The sequence below is a fragment of the Staurois parvus genome, unplaced genomic scaffold, assembly GCF_062004578.1.
Source record: "Staurois parvus isolate SC_StPar_1 unplaced genomic scaffold, SC_StPar_1.0 ptg000082l, whole genome shotgun sequence".
In the NCBI taxonomy this organism is placed as follows: Eukaryota; Metazoa; Chordata; class Amphibia; order Anura; family Ranidae; genus Staurois; species Staurois parvus.
The window spans coordinates 2,042,896-2,060,607 of NW_028317878.1; the positions used below are offsets into that span (position 1 = coordinate 2,042,896).

Below are 17,712 nucleotides of genomic sequence, written 5' to 3' on the forward strand. Positions count from 1 at the left end.
GGATGAGAAGAAGGAGAAGGATGAGAAGGAGAAGGAGAAGGATGAGAAGAAGGAGAAGGAGAAGGATGAGAAGAAGGAGAAGGATGAGAAGAAGGAGAAGGATGAGAAGGAGAAGGAGAAGGATGAGAAGGAGAAGGATGAGAAGAAGGAGAAGGAGAAGGATGAGAAGAAGGAGAAGGAGAAGGATGAGAAGAAGGAGAAGGATGAGAAGAAGGATGAGCAGAAGGAGAAGGATGAGAAGAAGGAGAAGGATGAGAAGAAGGAGAAGGATGAGAAGAAGGATGAGAAGAAGGATGAGAAGAAGGAGAAGGATGAGAAGAAGGACAGTTCTGTGACAGTTTCTGTCTATTTCTGACAGTTCTGGGACATTCACTCCATACAGCGGTTTCAACCGCTGTATGGAGGGAATGTCATGGAACTGTCAGAAATAGACTATTAATGACAGTTCTGGGACTGTCCTTCCATGCAGCGGTTGAAACATTGTATGTATTTGTTTCCATAAATGGATCCATTTATGGAAACAAATACATACAATGTTTCAACCGCTGCATGGAAGGACAGTCCCAGAACTGTCATTAATAGTCTATTTCTGACAGTTCCATGACATTCCCTCCATACAGCGGTTAAAACAGCTGTATGCAGTGAATGTCCCAGAACTGTCATAAATAGTCTATTTCTGATAGATCTGGGACATTCACTCCATACAGCTGTTTTAACCGCTGTATGGAGGGAATGTCATGGAACTGTCAGAAATAGACTATTAATGACAGTTCTGGGACTGTCCTTCCATGCAGCGGTTGAAACATTGTATGTATTTGTTTCCATAAATGGATCCATTTATGGAAACAAATACATACAATGTTTCAACCGCTGCATGGAAGGACAGTCCCAGAACTGTCATTAATAGTCTATTTCTGACAGTTCCATGACATTCCCTCCATACAGCGGTTAAAACAGCTGTATGCAGTGAATGTCCCAGAACTGTCATAAATAGTCTATTTCTGATAGATCTGGGACATTCACTCCATACAGCTGTTTTAACCGCTGTATGGAGGGAATGTCATGGAACTGTCAGAAATAGACTATTAATGACAGTTCTGGGACTGTCCTTCCATGCAGCGGTTGAAACATTGTATGTATTTGTTTCCATAAATGGATCCATTTATGGAAACAAATACATACAATGTTTCAACCGCTGCATGGAAGGACAGTCCCAGAACTGTCATTAATAGTCTATTTCTGACAGTTCCATGACATTCCCTCCATACAGCGGTTAAAACAGCTGTATGCAGTGAATGTCCCAGAACTGTCATAAATAGTCTATTTCTGATAGATCTGGGACATTCACTGCATACAGCTGTTTTAACCGCTGTATGGAGGGAATGTCATGGAACTGTCAGAAATAGACTATTAATGACAGTTCCGGGACTGTCCTTCCATGCAGCGGTTGAAACATTGTATGTATTTGTTTCCATAAATGGATCCATTTATGGAAACAAATACATACAATGTTTCAACCGCTGCATGGAAGGACAGTCCCAGAACTGTCATTAATAGTCTATTTCTGACAGTTCCATGACATTCCCTCCATACAGCGGTTAAAACAGCTGTATGCAGTGAATGTCCCAGAACTGTCATAAATAGTCTATTTCTGATAGATCTGGGACATTCACTCCATACAGCTGTTTTAACCGCTGTATGGAGGGAATGTCATGGAACTGTCAGAAATAGACTATTAATGACAGTTCTGGGACTGTCCTTCCATGCAGCGGTTGAAACATTGTATGTATTTGTTTCCATAAATGGATCCATTTATGGAAACAAATACATACAATGTTTCAACCGCTGCATGGAAGGACAGTCCCAGAACTGTCATTAATAGTCTATTTCTGACAGTTCCATGACATTCCCTCCATACAGCGGTTAAAACAGCTGTATGCAGTGAATGTCCCAGAACTGTCATAAATAGTCTATTTCTGATAGATCTGGGACATTCACTGCATACAGCTGTTTTAACCGCTGTATGGAGGGAATGTCATGGAACTGTCAGAAATAGACTATTAATGACAGTTCCGGGACTGTCCTTCCATGCAGCGGTTGAAACATTGTATGTATTTGTTTCCATAAATGGATCCATTTATGGAAACAAATACATACAATGTTTCAACCGCTGCATGGAAGGACAGTCCCAGAACTGTCATTAATAGTCTATTTCTGACAGTTCCATGACATTCCCTCCATACAGCGGTTAAAACAGCTGTATGCAGTGAATGTCCCAGAACTGTCATAAATAGTCTATTTCTGATAGATCTGGGACATTCACTGCATACAGCTGTTTTAACCGCTGTATGGAGGGAATGTCATGGAACTGTCAGAAATAGACTATTAATGACAGTTCCGGGACTGTCCTTCCATGCAGCGGTTGAAACATTGTATGTATTTGTTTCCATAAATGGATCCATTTATGGAAACAAATACATACAATGTTTCAACCGCTGCATGGAAGGACAGTCCCAGAACTGTCATTAATAGTCTATTTCTGACAGTTCCATGACATTCCCTCCATACAGCGGTTAAAACAGCTGTATGCAGTGAATGTCCCAGAACTGTCATAAATAGTCTATTTCTGATAGATCTGGGACATTCACTCCATACAGCTGTTTTAACCGCTGTATGGAGGGAATGTCATGGAACTGTCAGAAATAGACTATTAATGACAGTTCTGGGACTGTCCTTCCATGCAGCGGTTGAAACATTGTATGTATTTGTTTCCATAAATGGATCCATTTATGGAAACAAATACATACAATGTTTCAACCGCTGCATTGAAGGACAGTCCCAGAACTGTCATTAATAGTCTATTTCTGACAGTTCCATGACATTCCCTCCATACAGCGGTTAAAACAGCTGTATGCAGTGAATGTCCCAGAACTGTCATAAATAGTCTATTTCTGATAGATCTGGGACATTCACTGCATACAGCTGTTTTAACCGCTGTATGGAGGGAATGTCATGGAACTGTCAGAAATAGACTATTAATGACAGTTCTGGGACTGTCCTTCCATGCAGCGGTTGAAACATTGTATGTATTTGTTTCCATAAATGGATCCATTTATGGAAACAAATACATACAATGTTTCAACCGCTGCATTGAAGGACAGTCCCAGAACTGTCATTAATAGTCTATTTCTGACAGTTCCATGACATTCCCTCCATACAGCGGTTAAAACAGCTGTATGCAGTGAATGTCCCAGAACTGTCATAAATAGTCTATTTCTGATAGATCTGGGACATTCACTCCATACAGCTGTTTTAACCGCTGTATGGAGGGAATGTCATGGAACTGTCAGAAATAGACTATTAATGACAGTTCTGGGACTGTCCTTCCATGCAGCGGTTGAAACATTGTATGTATTTGTTTCCATAAATGGATCCATTTATGGAAACAAATACATACAATGTTTCAACCGCTGCATTGAAGGACAGTCCCAGAACTGTCATTAATAGTCTATTTCTGACAGTTCCATGACATTCCCTCCATACAGCGGTTAAAACAGCTGTATGCAGTGAATGTCCCAGAACTGTCATAAATAGTCTATTTCTGACAGTTCTGGGACATTCACTCCATACAGCGGTTTCCGGCAAAAAGTGTATGTGCAGAGTTCCTCTATTCTGCAGATACACTTAGAGGAGCTCTGCAGATACACTTAGAGGAGCTCTGCACATACACTTTTTTCCGGTTTGGAATTATTCTTATTTTCATCCTACTTCTTCTTCTTCTTCTTCATCCTCATCCTCATCCTCTTCTTCTTCTGAGGATGAGGATGAAGAAGAAGAAGAAGAAGAAGTAGGATGAAAATAAGATTAATTCCAAGCCGGCAAAAAGTGTATGTGCAGAGCTCCTCTAAGTGTATCTGCAGAGCTCCTCTAAGTGTATCTGCAGAATAGAGGAACTCTGCACATACACTTTTTGCCGGCTTGGAATTATTCTTCTTTTCATCCTACTTCTTCTTCTTCTTCTTCTTCATCCTCATCCTCAGAAGAAGAGGATGAGGATGAGGATGAGGATGAGGAAGAAGAAGAAGAATGAAAAGAAGAATAATTCCAAGCCGGCAAAAAGTGTATGTGCAGAGTTCCTCTATTTCTGACAGTTCTCTCACAGCTTCTTCACATGTACAGCGGTTGAAATATCTGTATCCTAAATGGAAACTAATAGATACAAATTGTATCTATTAGTTTCCATTTAGGATACAGATGTTTCAACCGCTGTACATGTGAAGAAGCTGTGAGAGAACTGTCAGAAATAGAGGAACTCTGCACATACACTTTTTGCCGGCTTGGAATTATTCTTCTTTTCATCCTACTTCTTCTTCTTCTTCTTCTTCTTCTTCTTCTTCTTCATCCTCATCCTCATCCTCTTCTTCTGAGGATGAAGAAGAAGAAGAAGTAGGATGAAAAGAAGAATAATTCCAAGCCGGCAAAAAGTGTATGTGCAGAGTTCCTCTATTTCTGACAGTTCTCTCACAACTTCTTCACATGTACAGTGGTTGAAACATCTGTATCCTAAATGTAAACTAATAGATACAATGTTTCAACCGCTAAACATGTGTTCCTTCTGTCAGAGAACTGTCAGAAATAGCGGAGCTCACTGCAGGGACACTTTTGCCGGCTGATCGGGAAATGTTCGATTCGCGCACCCGAAGTAGGCAAAATTTCGGTTTCGACACGAATCGAATATTTCCTGAAATTCGACTCGAATTCCGGTTCGCCTAGTTCGATTCGCTCATCTCTAATCTTCTTATAAGATGAAGACTTGGTGGAATCCAGGGTGGCTTATTTACTTCTGCTCCAGGTGACCAATCCTGGCATTGACAGCGGAGGACCAGCACTAATTCACAGCAGGGTATGGCCGTGCGCCACAAATTCATAGCCGGTTATGGCCGAGCAGCAGGTGCAGGTGGGCTGCTGGGTGTTACCCCTCTGGCGGGTGTCACCTGCCCCCCATAGTGACCCCACTGATTAATTTTAAAAAAGTGATAAACAGAATGGGGTTGATTTACTAAAACTGGAGAGAGAGTGCAAACTGTGGTACAGCTGTGCGTGGTAGCCAATCAGCTTCTAACTTCAGTTTGTTTAATTAAGTTTTAACTAAAGAAAACTGGGAACTGGAAGTTTCTGTGCAGAGCTGCACCAAAGCTGTACCTTTAGAAATGCAACCCTAAATGTGTCAAAACTAAAAATGCTGCTTCTAATGCTAGGACTGTAATGCAGATACCACATCTTAGGATCGGTAAACTGCAATATATGACATTTTTGTTTTTGGGTTTATTATTGCTTTCAAGAGCCCACATAATCTCAAATGGTGGTTTACATGTTTCTACTCTAACTTTAAAATTCATGTTAGAAACACAAACAGTTACATTTATTCAAAACATAATTTTCTTAATAAATATTAGGTGGTGCCATATGTTACCTGACAGAATGTTATCATTCTTTATTGAAGGGAACTTCAAGGTCATTTCATGCTTATGCCTGTGAATCATCAGGTGATCCTCGGTGGGGAACCGCTGTAAGAAAAAACATATGCATACATATATGTACAGCATGTAATAAATCCTTGCCACTTTGAGCTGTGCAGGTAACACAATCACTTGATGTCTTCTAAGACATAAATAAGTAACCAGAAATTACTTACAGTGGGTGTTAACTTACAGAAAGAATTCTAAATCAATTACCTACTTGTTAGGCATGGACAATATGAAGGAAGAGCTGACAGCCTACAGACAGGTAGGAAACACTTGAAACAATCTAGCCTTTGTTAACTGAGGCGATCATAGTCATTTATACAGTGAGAGGATGAAGAAACAAAACTACCTTACCCAAATGGTATAAATCATTCATTTGGGAATGTGAAACTTTGAAAAGTATTTTTTTCAGCTGATAATCACATCATGTCACATGAAAACCAACAGCAAGACTTGGGCTAGTCATACACTCTAGACAATTGGGTAATTGCTGTACGTGAATGTGTGATCTAACCCAAAATAGTTTTGTATGCTGGTATGACATAAGCATACATTCTATGCACCCAGCAAGTTTTCCTGACACTATATTTATCTACAAAGACGAAGACTGGCTAAACAAATTCAATATGGCAGATGTTTTCAACCCAAGAAATCTCATCTGTTTCCAAGATCTATAGGCAAAACATTTTATGGGGGATAGAGCAAGGGAGGGTTATAATCCCTGTCAAGTTTTTTTTCTGCCATCAGAGTACCATTGCATAGATTTCACTTACTGCCCCATAGCCAAACAGGAAATGGGAGGAAATCCCTGCAAATTAAGGGAATTCCTCGGGGACCTCCAGGTCACCAGAACTAGTGTCCCCATTGGAAGATATTACCTCTATTACTTTTCTGCGGACAACTCAAAATTTGGAATTTTTATTTCAATATTTTTATTGTTTTAGAGTTTTTAGAACAAAATGACAAACAGCATGACGTGGTAACACAAGGAGGGGTCGCAGCCCCAAGTTGCCACAAAAGATGCAGTCATGCAAGCATAATAAAATGCATTAGAAAAAAACTGAAAACCTGGATACAGGAGTGTGTAGAGAAACATTGTACAGCCATGTTCTCCAGATAAATGGAGAACTTAGAGTAGTCACTGAAGTGGCATCAGCATAAAATCAGCTGACAGTCAGTATCAAAGCAAAGGAGTGAGGAAGAACGCAGAGAGGAGAAAAGAAAGGTGAAAGAGAATGAGGGTCAGGACTACGTAAAACATGTGGGGAGGGGACGGGGAAAAGACTGCAGTGTGTAAGGGGCCCCTGGCCATCTCTGACTCCTCACAGGTAAGTAAGTATTATGCCACGAGATTAGGGTGATGGTATGTGATCCACGGATTCCAGGTCTTGAGAAATTTGGCATGAGTATTGAAAAGTACACTGGTGAGCTGTTTATTTTTAAGAAATCCATCCAACCTAGCTTTCTTTCATGCTCTGGCATTTGTCAATTTGGAGAAGGATGTAATGTGCTAACTTAAATTATTGTTTAGTAAGGACTAGTGGTTTAAAATGCAATAAAGCAAACCAAGGATCTCTAGGGTGGTCAGACCCAAACAACCTGTGTAAAAGTGTGAACACTTTTGTTCAAAAACATCCCAGCATGTCAAGTCCAAAAAATTTTGGGATTTTCTTTAATTTTCACTTTCAATAATAAAGTTAAACAGGACAAACAAAGAAGGTAAATCTCCTTAATGGGGGCTCAGACAGCAATAACACCTGACAGGTGTTCTAATCCCTCTGTACTCTATCCAAAACTAAAAAAAGTTTTGCCTTTAGTTATACTTTGAGGTGCCAGTCTGAAATTAAAAATGACCTACACTAGTATTGTCCTGATTTTGAACAGCAAGTCTATAGCATTACACAAACAAAATATCTGCTTCTTCAAGCCGCTAATGAAACTCATGTCACTTCATGACTAACATGGTGCCCTCAAAGTGTTTCCCAAAGCAAACAGGCAGCTCTTGTACCATTTTAGTAATGTGTCTGCACTAAGCCTTTTCAAACAGCAGCAGGCTACCACAGCAGAGAGAAGAGAGCTGTGATCATCCATCAGCTCACGTATATATATATATATACCTATACACAGCTGAGATTAATAATGAGGTCTGCCTACCAGGTAAAATGTGGACTTAGACATTGAGGCTTATTCAATCCAAAGCTCAGAAGAATCCAGAACAGGATAGTCTGCAGCACTTCATAGTTTTATTCAAGCAAAGCTTGCATATAATGATACAACAGTTTTGAATCACATAATCTATCTTCAATGTATGGGTACTGCTATGGGAAGTAAAATGGTACCCCAATATGCCAATTTATTTATGGCTGACCTGGAGGAAAAATTCCTGAACAGCATGCAACAAAAACCATACAGATACTATCGCTACATTGATATTTTCATCATACGGACAGAAGGTGAAGAAAACCTAAAACAATTTTACTCATTACTTGATCAACACTTTTCATCCATCAATAAAACTAAAAATGGAATACTCAAACACACATGTAAACTTCCTAGACACCACAGTATACATCAGGGATGACAAGCTTCACACCTCAATATACAAGAAACCCACCGACAGATGCAACTACCGCCACAGTTCTAGCTTCCACCCCTAACACACTAAACGGGCCTTCATACACAGTCAGGCCATCAGATACCACCGAATATGTTCAGACCCACAAGACAGAGATAAGCACCTCGGGACACTAACAGGCTCTTTCAAAGAGCAGGGCCCTCGAACCCCACGTGTATTGTATTGTACTGTATTGTCTCATGTTCTGTCCTCCTTGCTAATGTACAGCGCTGAGGAAACCCTTTGGCGCTATATAAACACTAATAAAGGTTACAAGGACAAAACTATTTACACCAGCATAAACACAGCCTTGAAAACCCAAAGAGAAAATCTACTCCAATACAGAGAGAAAAAAACAAACAACCGTGTACCTCTAGTAACTACATACAACCCAGCATTAGAAGGAATAAGAAAAATAATCAAAGATTTACAACCCATCATAACAGAGGATGGAACTCTGAAAGAAATATTTCTGCAACCCCCAACACTGGCTTTTAGACAACCCCCAAACTTCAAAAATAAAGTAATCGGTACGAAACCTCCTTCTGATTATGATGTCACAAATAATGGAAGCAAACCCTGCAATAAGAAACACTGCAAACTGTGCAACCAAGTTAATCCATCAAAAAGTGTCAGACACTCAAAAGGGATCTTCAATATCACCGGATCATACAGCTGCACCTCCAGTAATGTTGTGTACCGTATCCAGTATTTTAGTTCTTAAAGGAAATTATAACACTATCCAGGAAAGAAAAACTTTTGAACTAAGAATTATATTTCTATTTGATACAAAAGATAACGGCCTTAATTTGCACATGGGACTCCTCACTCATTATCCAACAGTTTTACAATCCCCTCTGTGAGTGTTGTCCCAAACCCCACTCCCCAGTCTTTGCTTTTGTTCTGTCTTATCTATAGTCTAATCCTAGTTTTTAATGTGTTTTTCTGGGGGGTTTTTCTCCCCTCAGAGATTGTTTCTTTTAACATTCTGCTAAAACTTTGTGAAGTAGTACTGCTTGGACCTTGAAGAAGGGGACATACCCCGAACGCTTGTCCTGAAAATTGTATTTTAGTGCAAATAAAAAAGGGACAGTACTCAATTGTTTGAATCACATAATTTTCTATTAGGTTCGTCAGGTAAGGGAAGCATGTGCGACTATTGGTTTGCGGGATACAAACACATATTCACTATACATATACTGTATACTATGCATACCAGTTAGATTAGGAGGGAAAAGCATCAACAATGTGGTGATTACCACAAGGGTGGAATAAATCTTTGACCAATATATCGGGGAACTTTTTGTGTAATTGCACTGTTGAATGTGTTCTACAACCCATGGTACATTTGAGGTTCCTGAGGTTCCAGAGTTGGCATTCATGTAGAAACTGACAGTGGTATATGTTGAATACAGAGCAATCGCACTATCCATTTGGAGTAAATCTACATTATTATTACTACTACACTGCATCTGGACAGACTGTATTTTCTGGTTTTAACTGCATTTTATAATAAAAACTTCGCATTATTCACTTTGTTATAGAATGTAGGTTTTTAAAGATTTTTAAAGCGCCCTATAGATTAAAGTCGAACTATAAACAAAACTTTTTTTTTTATTTTTGATGGAGCAAGGAAGGGTTATAACTCATGTCAGATATTTTTTGCCATCTGTGTCTCATTTGGAGACTTCACTTCCTGTCCCACAGCCAAACAGAAAGTGAAAGGAAATCCCTGCAAATTAAAGGAATGCATTGGGGACCCCCAGGTCACCAGAACTAGTGTCACCATTGGAATATTTCCCCTCTATTACTTTTTCTGGGGACAATCCAAAATCTGGGATTTCCTTTCCTTTCACCTTCAATTATAATGGTAAACAGGACAAATAAAGAGGGCAAATCTCTCTAATGTGAGATTCTTTTTCATTTGTACATTTCTTTTAGGTATATGCTCTCAACTGATTTGTTATGTAGCACCCAAGTGGACTCAAGGCTATTTGCCGGCTAGTCTTCTTTTGTTCATTTTGCACTTTACTACTGCTTCTACCACTACCCTAGCAAAGGAAATACAAATGTATTAAACTTTTTTTTAATAATGTGTGCAATTGCTTTATGATATTTTCTTAGTTTAATTCCATCAACATAGACACCTGATGCATTTTATGACTTCTTTAGTCTTACTTTATGAACTCATCTATGCCACAACAACCCATAACCTATTTTGAGTAACATGGGGAAATTTATATACTCAGTCTTTAAATCATTTATATAGAAATACACTAAAAGGCTAGATGTCTGCCAGCCTCAGATCTTGCAGTGGCTGCCAACATGACAGCACTGCTAAAATTATTACTGTTAGATAATTGTGGCAAAACTCTGCTAACAATTCTACCTCAGCTATATAATAAATAAACTATATTGGCAACTAGAATGTGTTTAGGAACATCAATCTGCCACGTCTGCTTAAAATGATTGTTTTAAATAGTATTTATGCAATGCTAATCCCCTTTCCTGATGACCACAACAAATCATAGGGAGAAGAGGCCAAGTAAACCCTTGGCAGCTCTATGAGGTCACTACTGATTGCAGTACAATAGCCCGAAGCAGTCACTCAGTTGTCTGAGCAGCACAGTGCTTTGTAACAAACAATGAAGCATTTAAAATTAATTTAATGGGACCTTTATTTTTTTTTTTTTAAATTGATATTTTTCAATTATAGATAGAATCTAAGGGCAGAGTTATAAACTGGTTTCTTTTATCCATCATGGAGATTTCAATAATCTAGCCAATCTTTGGGTTTGGGAGGTGTTTTCCTTGCAAAACATCTGTCAATCAGCAAAACAAGTTGTTTTTTTTAATCTTGATTGCAGGTAAGCATTATATCTAGGCCCCCTTGCTAACCCAGTAGACTGATGAGGTCATCTGTCTTACTCTTACTTTCTGTCAGCCATGTTCCTTATTAGCACATTTAGGACACCTTCTTGACTCCTAATGCTGACCATTCCTCTCCCATTCTGAATGCTCTTGTACAGAGAATTACAGAAAGTTTATATCAGGTAAAAATCAGATACCTACAGAGGCAACATTTAACCTTTAAGGAATTTTTAAAGTGTATTTACGGTCAAAATGTAAAAATATATATTTATTTTCACATTGAATTTCAATTATTTCTAGCCTACTCCTATTAATCTGAACAATCTTGCAGTTTGTAAATGTACCTTGTGAAGATCCTCACACATGGCATCATCAGGCTTTGGGGTTTCAACAGAGAAACCCAAACAGCTACAACTGTTCACTGAAACAACTAGGAGTTTGGGTGAAACTGTGACATGAAAGAAAGCGAATGTACATAAATATGTATCATGGGAACTTACCTGTGCTGTTACACTTGTTGCATAAAAATATAATACAAGGCACAGGCATGGTTAATGTTCATATTACTGCGAATTGAGACTTTAAATAGGCAGTGTCCTTAAGCCATTGTTTATTGACCTCAGTATAGTTGGTTAATATACTGCCATCTTGTAGTTATTTTGGTTATTGTTCCCTCCCATTTTATGATGTATTTCCCCTTCCTTGTCACATTGCCTTCATGGGTTAAAAATGGCTACTTGTCTTGTGGCCACATGTTAATATGCTCACATGGAGGAACTTATTACCATGTTTTGACCTGGAAATATAGTCTTTTCAATCATCTGCCACATTCTGCTATCTACTGTAACCTGCCACATTCAATAAAGATCTTTATGGATGAGAAAAAAGGTGTTTGGTGAATTCAGCTATCTGATAAAGACTGTCCACAGTGATTGTATCTGTTTATACAGGCCAGGCATAGAGTTTTCAGCAAGGGATAAGTCACTAATACAGAAGTTGGAGTCAGAATATTACCTGTGAGCAGCCAGGAGCATTGCATACAAATGACCGGTCCTGCTCCAAATTCATCTCTTATTCTTCATATATCTAGAAAGGAAATTGATAACAATTAGCCATACTTTCTAGAGACCATAATAATAATCTATTGTGTTAATTTTGTATTATTAAAAACTTAATGAAATTGGAAACAGGTCTGTTATCCGCAGCAGTCAGCATTTAGCTTTCATTCTTTGACCAGCACTAAAAGAATGTTGGTGTAATTGGTTGCAATGGGCAGCAGCTTATTTTTGTTTCACTTTTCATTATTCAGCATATTGTTACTTCAGCAAACTGCAGGCAAAGTGGACTCTTTCAGTATACACTGCCAGATAGACACATGAAAAGCTAAGGCTTCTAGTTTTCAGGCAAATGAAAGATCAAAGATTGTCCTACCATGGTTTAGGGATAGCGTACAACATGACTAGCTGGGAAGACAATTACATATAAAAGAAACTGGATTGGTGGATGGATGCATGCATGGACAGACAGACAGATGATGTAGGTTCAGCTATTCAGTGATTCCAATCTTGTGTCCTGATACTCCCTTTCTGATATTACTATATTGTGTTCCAACACAATATATCATGACATCATCCCAACTTGCAATAATGTTGCCCTGTTACCCTGCAAAACTTTCCATTAAGGAGCTGCTTTCAAACTACCAGCACTACCTCTGCAAAATATAAACAAGCTGTGCTACCCTCTATTTACCAATATATATACATTGCTAAAAAAATATTGAAGGAACACTTTGAAAACACATCAAATCTAAATGGGGAAAAATACGCTGGATTTCTATACTGATAAGGACTGGGTAATTTGTTAGGAACATAGGGGATGCCCCTTTGCTTGATGGAAATGAAAATGAAAGTGAAAAAATGATGCAGCAGGCTAGTCCATTTTGATGAAATTTCATTGCAGCAACTCAAAATGGTACTCAGTACTTTGTATGGTCCACAGGTGCATGTACGCATGCCTGACAATGTCAGGGCATGCTCCTAATGAGATGACAGATGGTGTCCTGGGATATTTCTTCCCAGATCTGGGCCAGGGCATCACTGAGCTCCTGGACAGTCTGAGGTGTAACCTGGCAATGTCGGATGGACCAAAACATGATATCCAAGAGGTGTTCTATTTGATTTAGGTCAAAGTGTGGGGGCCATTCAATGGTATCAATTCCTTCATTTTCTAGGAACTGCCTGCATACTCTGGCCACATGTGGCTGGGCAGAAGGAACCCAGGACCCACTGCACCAGCGTAGGGTCTGACAATGGGTCCAAGGATTTCATCTGGATACCTAATGGCAGTCAGGGTGCCATTAAATAGAATGTAGAGGTCTGTGCGTCCCTCCATGGATATGCCTCCCCAGACCATCACTGATCCACCACCAAAACAGTCATGCTGAATGATGTTACAGGCAGCATAACCTGCTCTCATCTGTGAAAAGCACAGGGTGCCAGTGGCGGACTTAACAATTATGGCGTTCAATGGCAAATCGAGCTCTATGATGCCGGGCAGTGAGCACAGGGCTCACTAAAGGACGTCGGGCCCTCGGGGAACACTCATAAAGTCTGTTTCTGATTTTTAGGTCAGAGACATTCACACCAGTGGCCTGCTGGAGGTCATTTTGTAGGGCTCTGGCAGTGCTCATCCTGTTCCTCTTTGCACAAAGGAGCAGATACCGCAAAACTAGTGAAAAACAGTCAGAAAAGATGAGTAGGGAAAAATTGGATACCCTGCATTCAGTATTGGCACATAAAAGTTAACACTTCATCTAAAAGCCTTGGAAAAAAATCAACCTGACAGCCCAAAAAGACCTTTACTCTAGGTCCTAAGAATACCAATAAGTGCATTAAGCAAAGTGTAGGGCACCATTTTATATAAAGCTATTTAACCAGTTGCCGCCCGGCCTATACCCAGATGGTGGCCAGGCGAACAGCTCGTCCCTCCGGGTGGACGCCATATGGCGTCCTTTCAGGAACGTGATTGTGCATGCCCGCAGGGCCACGTTGCAGCACGATCTGTCACCGGCCGTGTACCTCGGACACGGCCGATGACAGATCTGTGTACCGGCCCTGTTGCCAGTACCATGTGACCTGCTGTGACCAATCACAGCAGGTCACATGACAGTTGTATACAATGGATGGCTTTCTTTCATCCCTTCATGTACACAAGTGTGTCAAGCACAAAAAAACCCTGCTTATAGCAAAGTAATTCTTTGCTATAAGCAAATTGTGTAAAAAAAAAAAAAAATAATAATCACTTCCCAAAAAGTAGTACAATGTTACTATGGTAACATTATACTACTTTGGTCATAGTAAAATATGAAAAAAAACTTAAAAAAAGAGAAAATAATGTAATAAAAAAATAATTAAAAAAAAAAATTATAATTTTTTTTTTCCTACTGTCACCAGTCAGTGTCCCTGATCACTGCCATGCCAGTTATATGATGACGCTGTACTGCACTGGTGACAGTATGTAAAAAAAATATAGTGAAAATCATTTCTTTAATTTCTTCATTTTCCGAAAAATTATGACAAAAAAAACTTCAAAAAACTCGCCATGCCTGTTATGAAATACGTTGGACTCAGGGGCGGACTGACCATTTGGAAACTCTGGCACTGCCCGAGGGCCTGGGGTCAGTAGGGGGCCCCATGAGATGCCCCTGGTACCTTTTTCATAGGCTTTTTTGAGTTTGGGAAAGGATACAGGGGCCCCATGATCCCCTATTGCCCGGGGGCCCCATGAGTTGTCAGTCCTGCCCTGGTTGGACTGTCTACTTTGCAAAAAGGGGTCATTTGGGGGATATCTGTACTATTCTGACATTCTTGGACCTTAACCCCTTCACGCCGGCGCCTCTGACCCTTTAAGGGTTTCAGAAGTTGGGAGGCGGGGCTTAGGGTCATGTGACTGCCGTGACATGCCGTCATGGCGGTCACATGATTGGGAAAGGTCCCGATTGAAAGAGGAGATCGGGACCTTTCTGTGAGTACCAGACATGTGTGCTGGTAGCGCGCAGGGCGAGCACTCTCATCACATATGTTCCTTTTTAATAGAATGCAAATGTGCGGCCACTCAGCGTCTAGGCCCAGATGCCGAGAGGCCGCACATTTTTGTTCGGCCAGCGTGAAGAGGTTAAGAAATTAGATTGGCCGTCAGTACTTCAGGATTGATCAATTTTCAGATCTATACCATAGTTTGTGAACTCTATAACTTTCCTACAGACTAAATAATACATCCTAATTTGGGTTATTTTCACCAAAGACATATAGCAGAATACATCTTGGCCTAAATTTATGAAGAACAATTATTTATTTGCAAACTTTTATAGCAGAAACAAAGAAAAACGTGTTTTGTTTCTCAAAATTTTTGGTCTTTTTTTGTTAATTTAACAAAAAATAAAAACCCCAGTGGTGATTAAATACCACCAAAAGAAAGCTCTAGTTGTGCAAAGAAAATGATAAAATGTTAGTTTGGGTACAGTGTTGTATGCACAATTGTCATTCAAGGTGTGTGAGCGCTGAAACCTGAAAATTGGCCTGGGCAGGAAGGGGGTAAAAGTGCCCGGTATGGAAGTGATTAAAAATGTAGTTCTGTGTCAGTTCCCAATAAAAGGATTAAAATAAGATGTGCCAAATGCTCACAATCTACTACTTGTTGAAGGCCAAGGAGTGTATTCATTTACTAATATTTACTTTTTTTAGTTTATTGCTCCCACTAGTATTCACTGAGAGGAGGGTGCATAACTGGGAGACAGTGAGAGAGCGTTGTCATCTTATACCAGAAAGCATCTTCATACCAGAAACATCAGATATTATTTTAATTAAAGCTGCAGACCTACAAATATTGAAAATTACTTTTGAAATTATATTGTACATGTTAAAGAATATATGAGATTTTAGATACATGTTTTAGCTGTTGTAAATCTGTGCAGCAACTTTACCTGAATTAAATTATATAAAATGTGTGATATTTCATCGTTTATGCAACACAGTCAATTTAAAGAGTGAAAAAGTAGGAAAGGAAGATTAGTTGTCACTGACTACAATAAGGCCATGTCATCAGGGACCTGTACACAAAGTCAGTTAACAATGATTACAGTCAGGTTAAATGGCTAATTGTGAATTAATGGGGGTAAGTCATGAAAACCTATACTTGCATCAAGTCAAAGAACAAAAAGACACAAAAAAGATCTATTCAGTAGTATTAACAGTGTGGTATATCATATAGCTGACTGTCAGTCTATGTACATTTTAGCTAATAGCACCTTAATTGTAGTAACTTCCCCACAAAGTAATAGTGCTCATGGACACAGTCTCCTGAGTTTTTTAAGTTAATCAGAATATCGAGTTCTATTTTGTAAAAGGAAGTTCTTTGAAAATCACAGGCTTGCATAAAATATTGTTACTGCCAATGGATATTTCCATTTGCAGTTTTGTGGCGTGACAGGGTAAAACTATCCATACACAGCTTGACCCACATGTGTCAGGGCAAATCTTACATATCAGGATCTTGAGGGTCCAAGGTAAACTTCTGATGTGTACACAGGTTAATAGAGGTGACTGTAAATGTGGTATATGCACAAAGTTGTGGCAATTGTACCAAAGGTTAACTGGCAGTTATTTTCCTCCCTTACAGATGGCTTTACATCCATGTACTTTTGTTTTCATGCATATTTTTGTGTATTTTTCAACACACATTTTCAAACACTTAGAATCATTTTCATTGTGTGTTTTCTCCGATTAGGTACTAAGCATCTAGGGTGGTGTGCACAGGACTTAACATTTTCCAAAAGCAACTATGCCAATAGCACAAAACCTGCTGTCAGAGCGAGATCTCAGTAACCATGCTTTGGAAGCCTTCAGGACCTTTCACAAGCCTCTCCTATCCTATGGAACTCCCTACCTCAATCTGACCGGCAGTCTCATACTCTGTCCAATTTTAGGTGATCCCTGAAAATTCTTCTCTTCAGAGAAGCCTATCCCACCTCCACAACTGTATTTCTACTTTCTCCATCAGCTCATCTCCCATAGTTATGACCTTTTTTACCACTTGACCCTCCCTTTTAGATTGTAAGCTCCAACGAGCAGGGCCCTCTAATTTCTTCTGTATTGAATTGTATTGTAATTGTACTGTCTGCCCTCATGTTGTAAATTGCTGCGCAGACTATTGGAGCTATATTAATCCTGTATAATGATAACAATAATAATAAAAATGCATGTGTGCTCTCACATTGACTTCTCTGGGCCCCTAGATGAATTTCAACAGATAAAAACATACTCCAACACATATACTGTATGTTTAGCCAGACCTATTGAAAACAATGGCATGCCAAGTAGCAAGGTTTTATTTCAGACACTGCAACACGTGCATTAGGGCATTTTTACATTAGCGGTGATTTCTGAAAATTGATCTGTGGTGGATTGCTTTTTAGGGGGAATTCAGCAGATGGTGAGGAGATATTATATCACTTCCTCATCACCTGTTTGAACCCCTACAAGCCCCTTGCACTGCATGCAGTTGCAGGATGGCCCCATTCATGGTACTGCCCGTTGTACGTGACACAGGGGACAAAGGTGGTGCAGCAGCAAAGGACTGTGGCCTGGGCAAATGTACAGTATACCCATCTGGCTGCTTTTGCAGCCCAGGAGTAGCAGTTAAGGG

The 17,712-nt window shown here is 39.6% G+C and overlaps 1 protein-coding gene and 1 pseudogene across 3 annotated transcripts in view; one reads left to right on the plus strand and one right to left on the minus strand.

Annotated features, from left to right (window-relative positions):
- The window catches only part of CREB5 (cAMP responsive element binding protein 5), a 567,180-nt gene that overhangs the window by 445,114 nt on the left and 104,354 nt on the right, over positions 1-17,712 (minus strand). For all 3 annotated transcript variants that reach the window (XM_089669884.1, XM_089669883.1, XM_089669886.1), the window contains exons 2-3: positions 12,025-12,096; positions 5,474-5,567 (exon numbers count right to left, since the gene is read on the minus strand). In XM_089669884.1, coding sequence (XP_089526010.1) covers positions 5,474-5,567; positions 12,025-12,078 — 148 coding nt within the window. In that variant the 5' untranslated portion in view covers positions 12,079-12,096. The remainder of the gene's footprint in view (positions 1-5,473; positions 5,568-12,024; positions 12,097-17,712) is intronic.
- LOC149468598 (uncharacterized) lies at positions 7,846-10,098 on the plus strand (annotated as a pseudogene).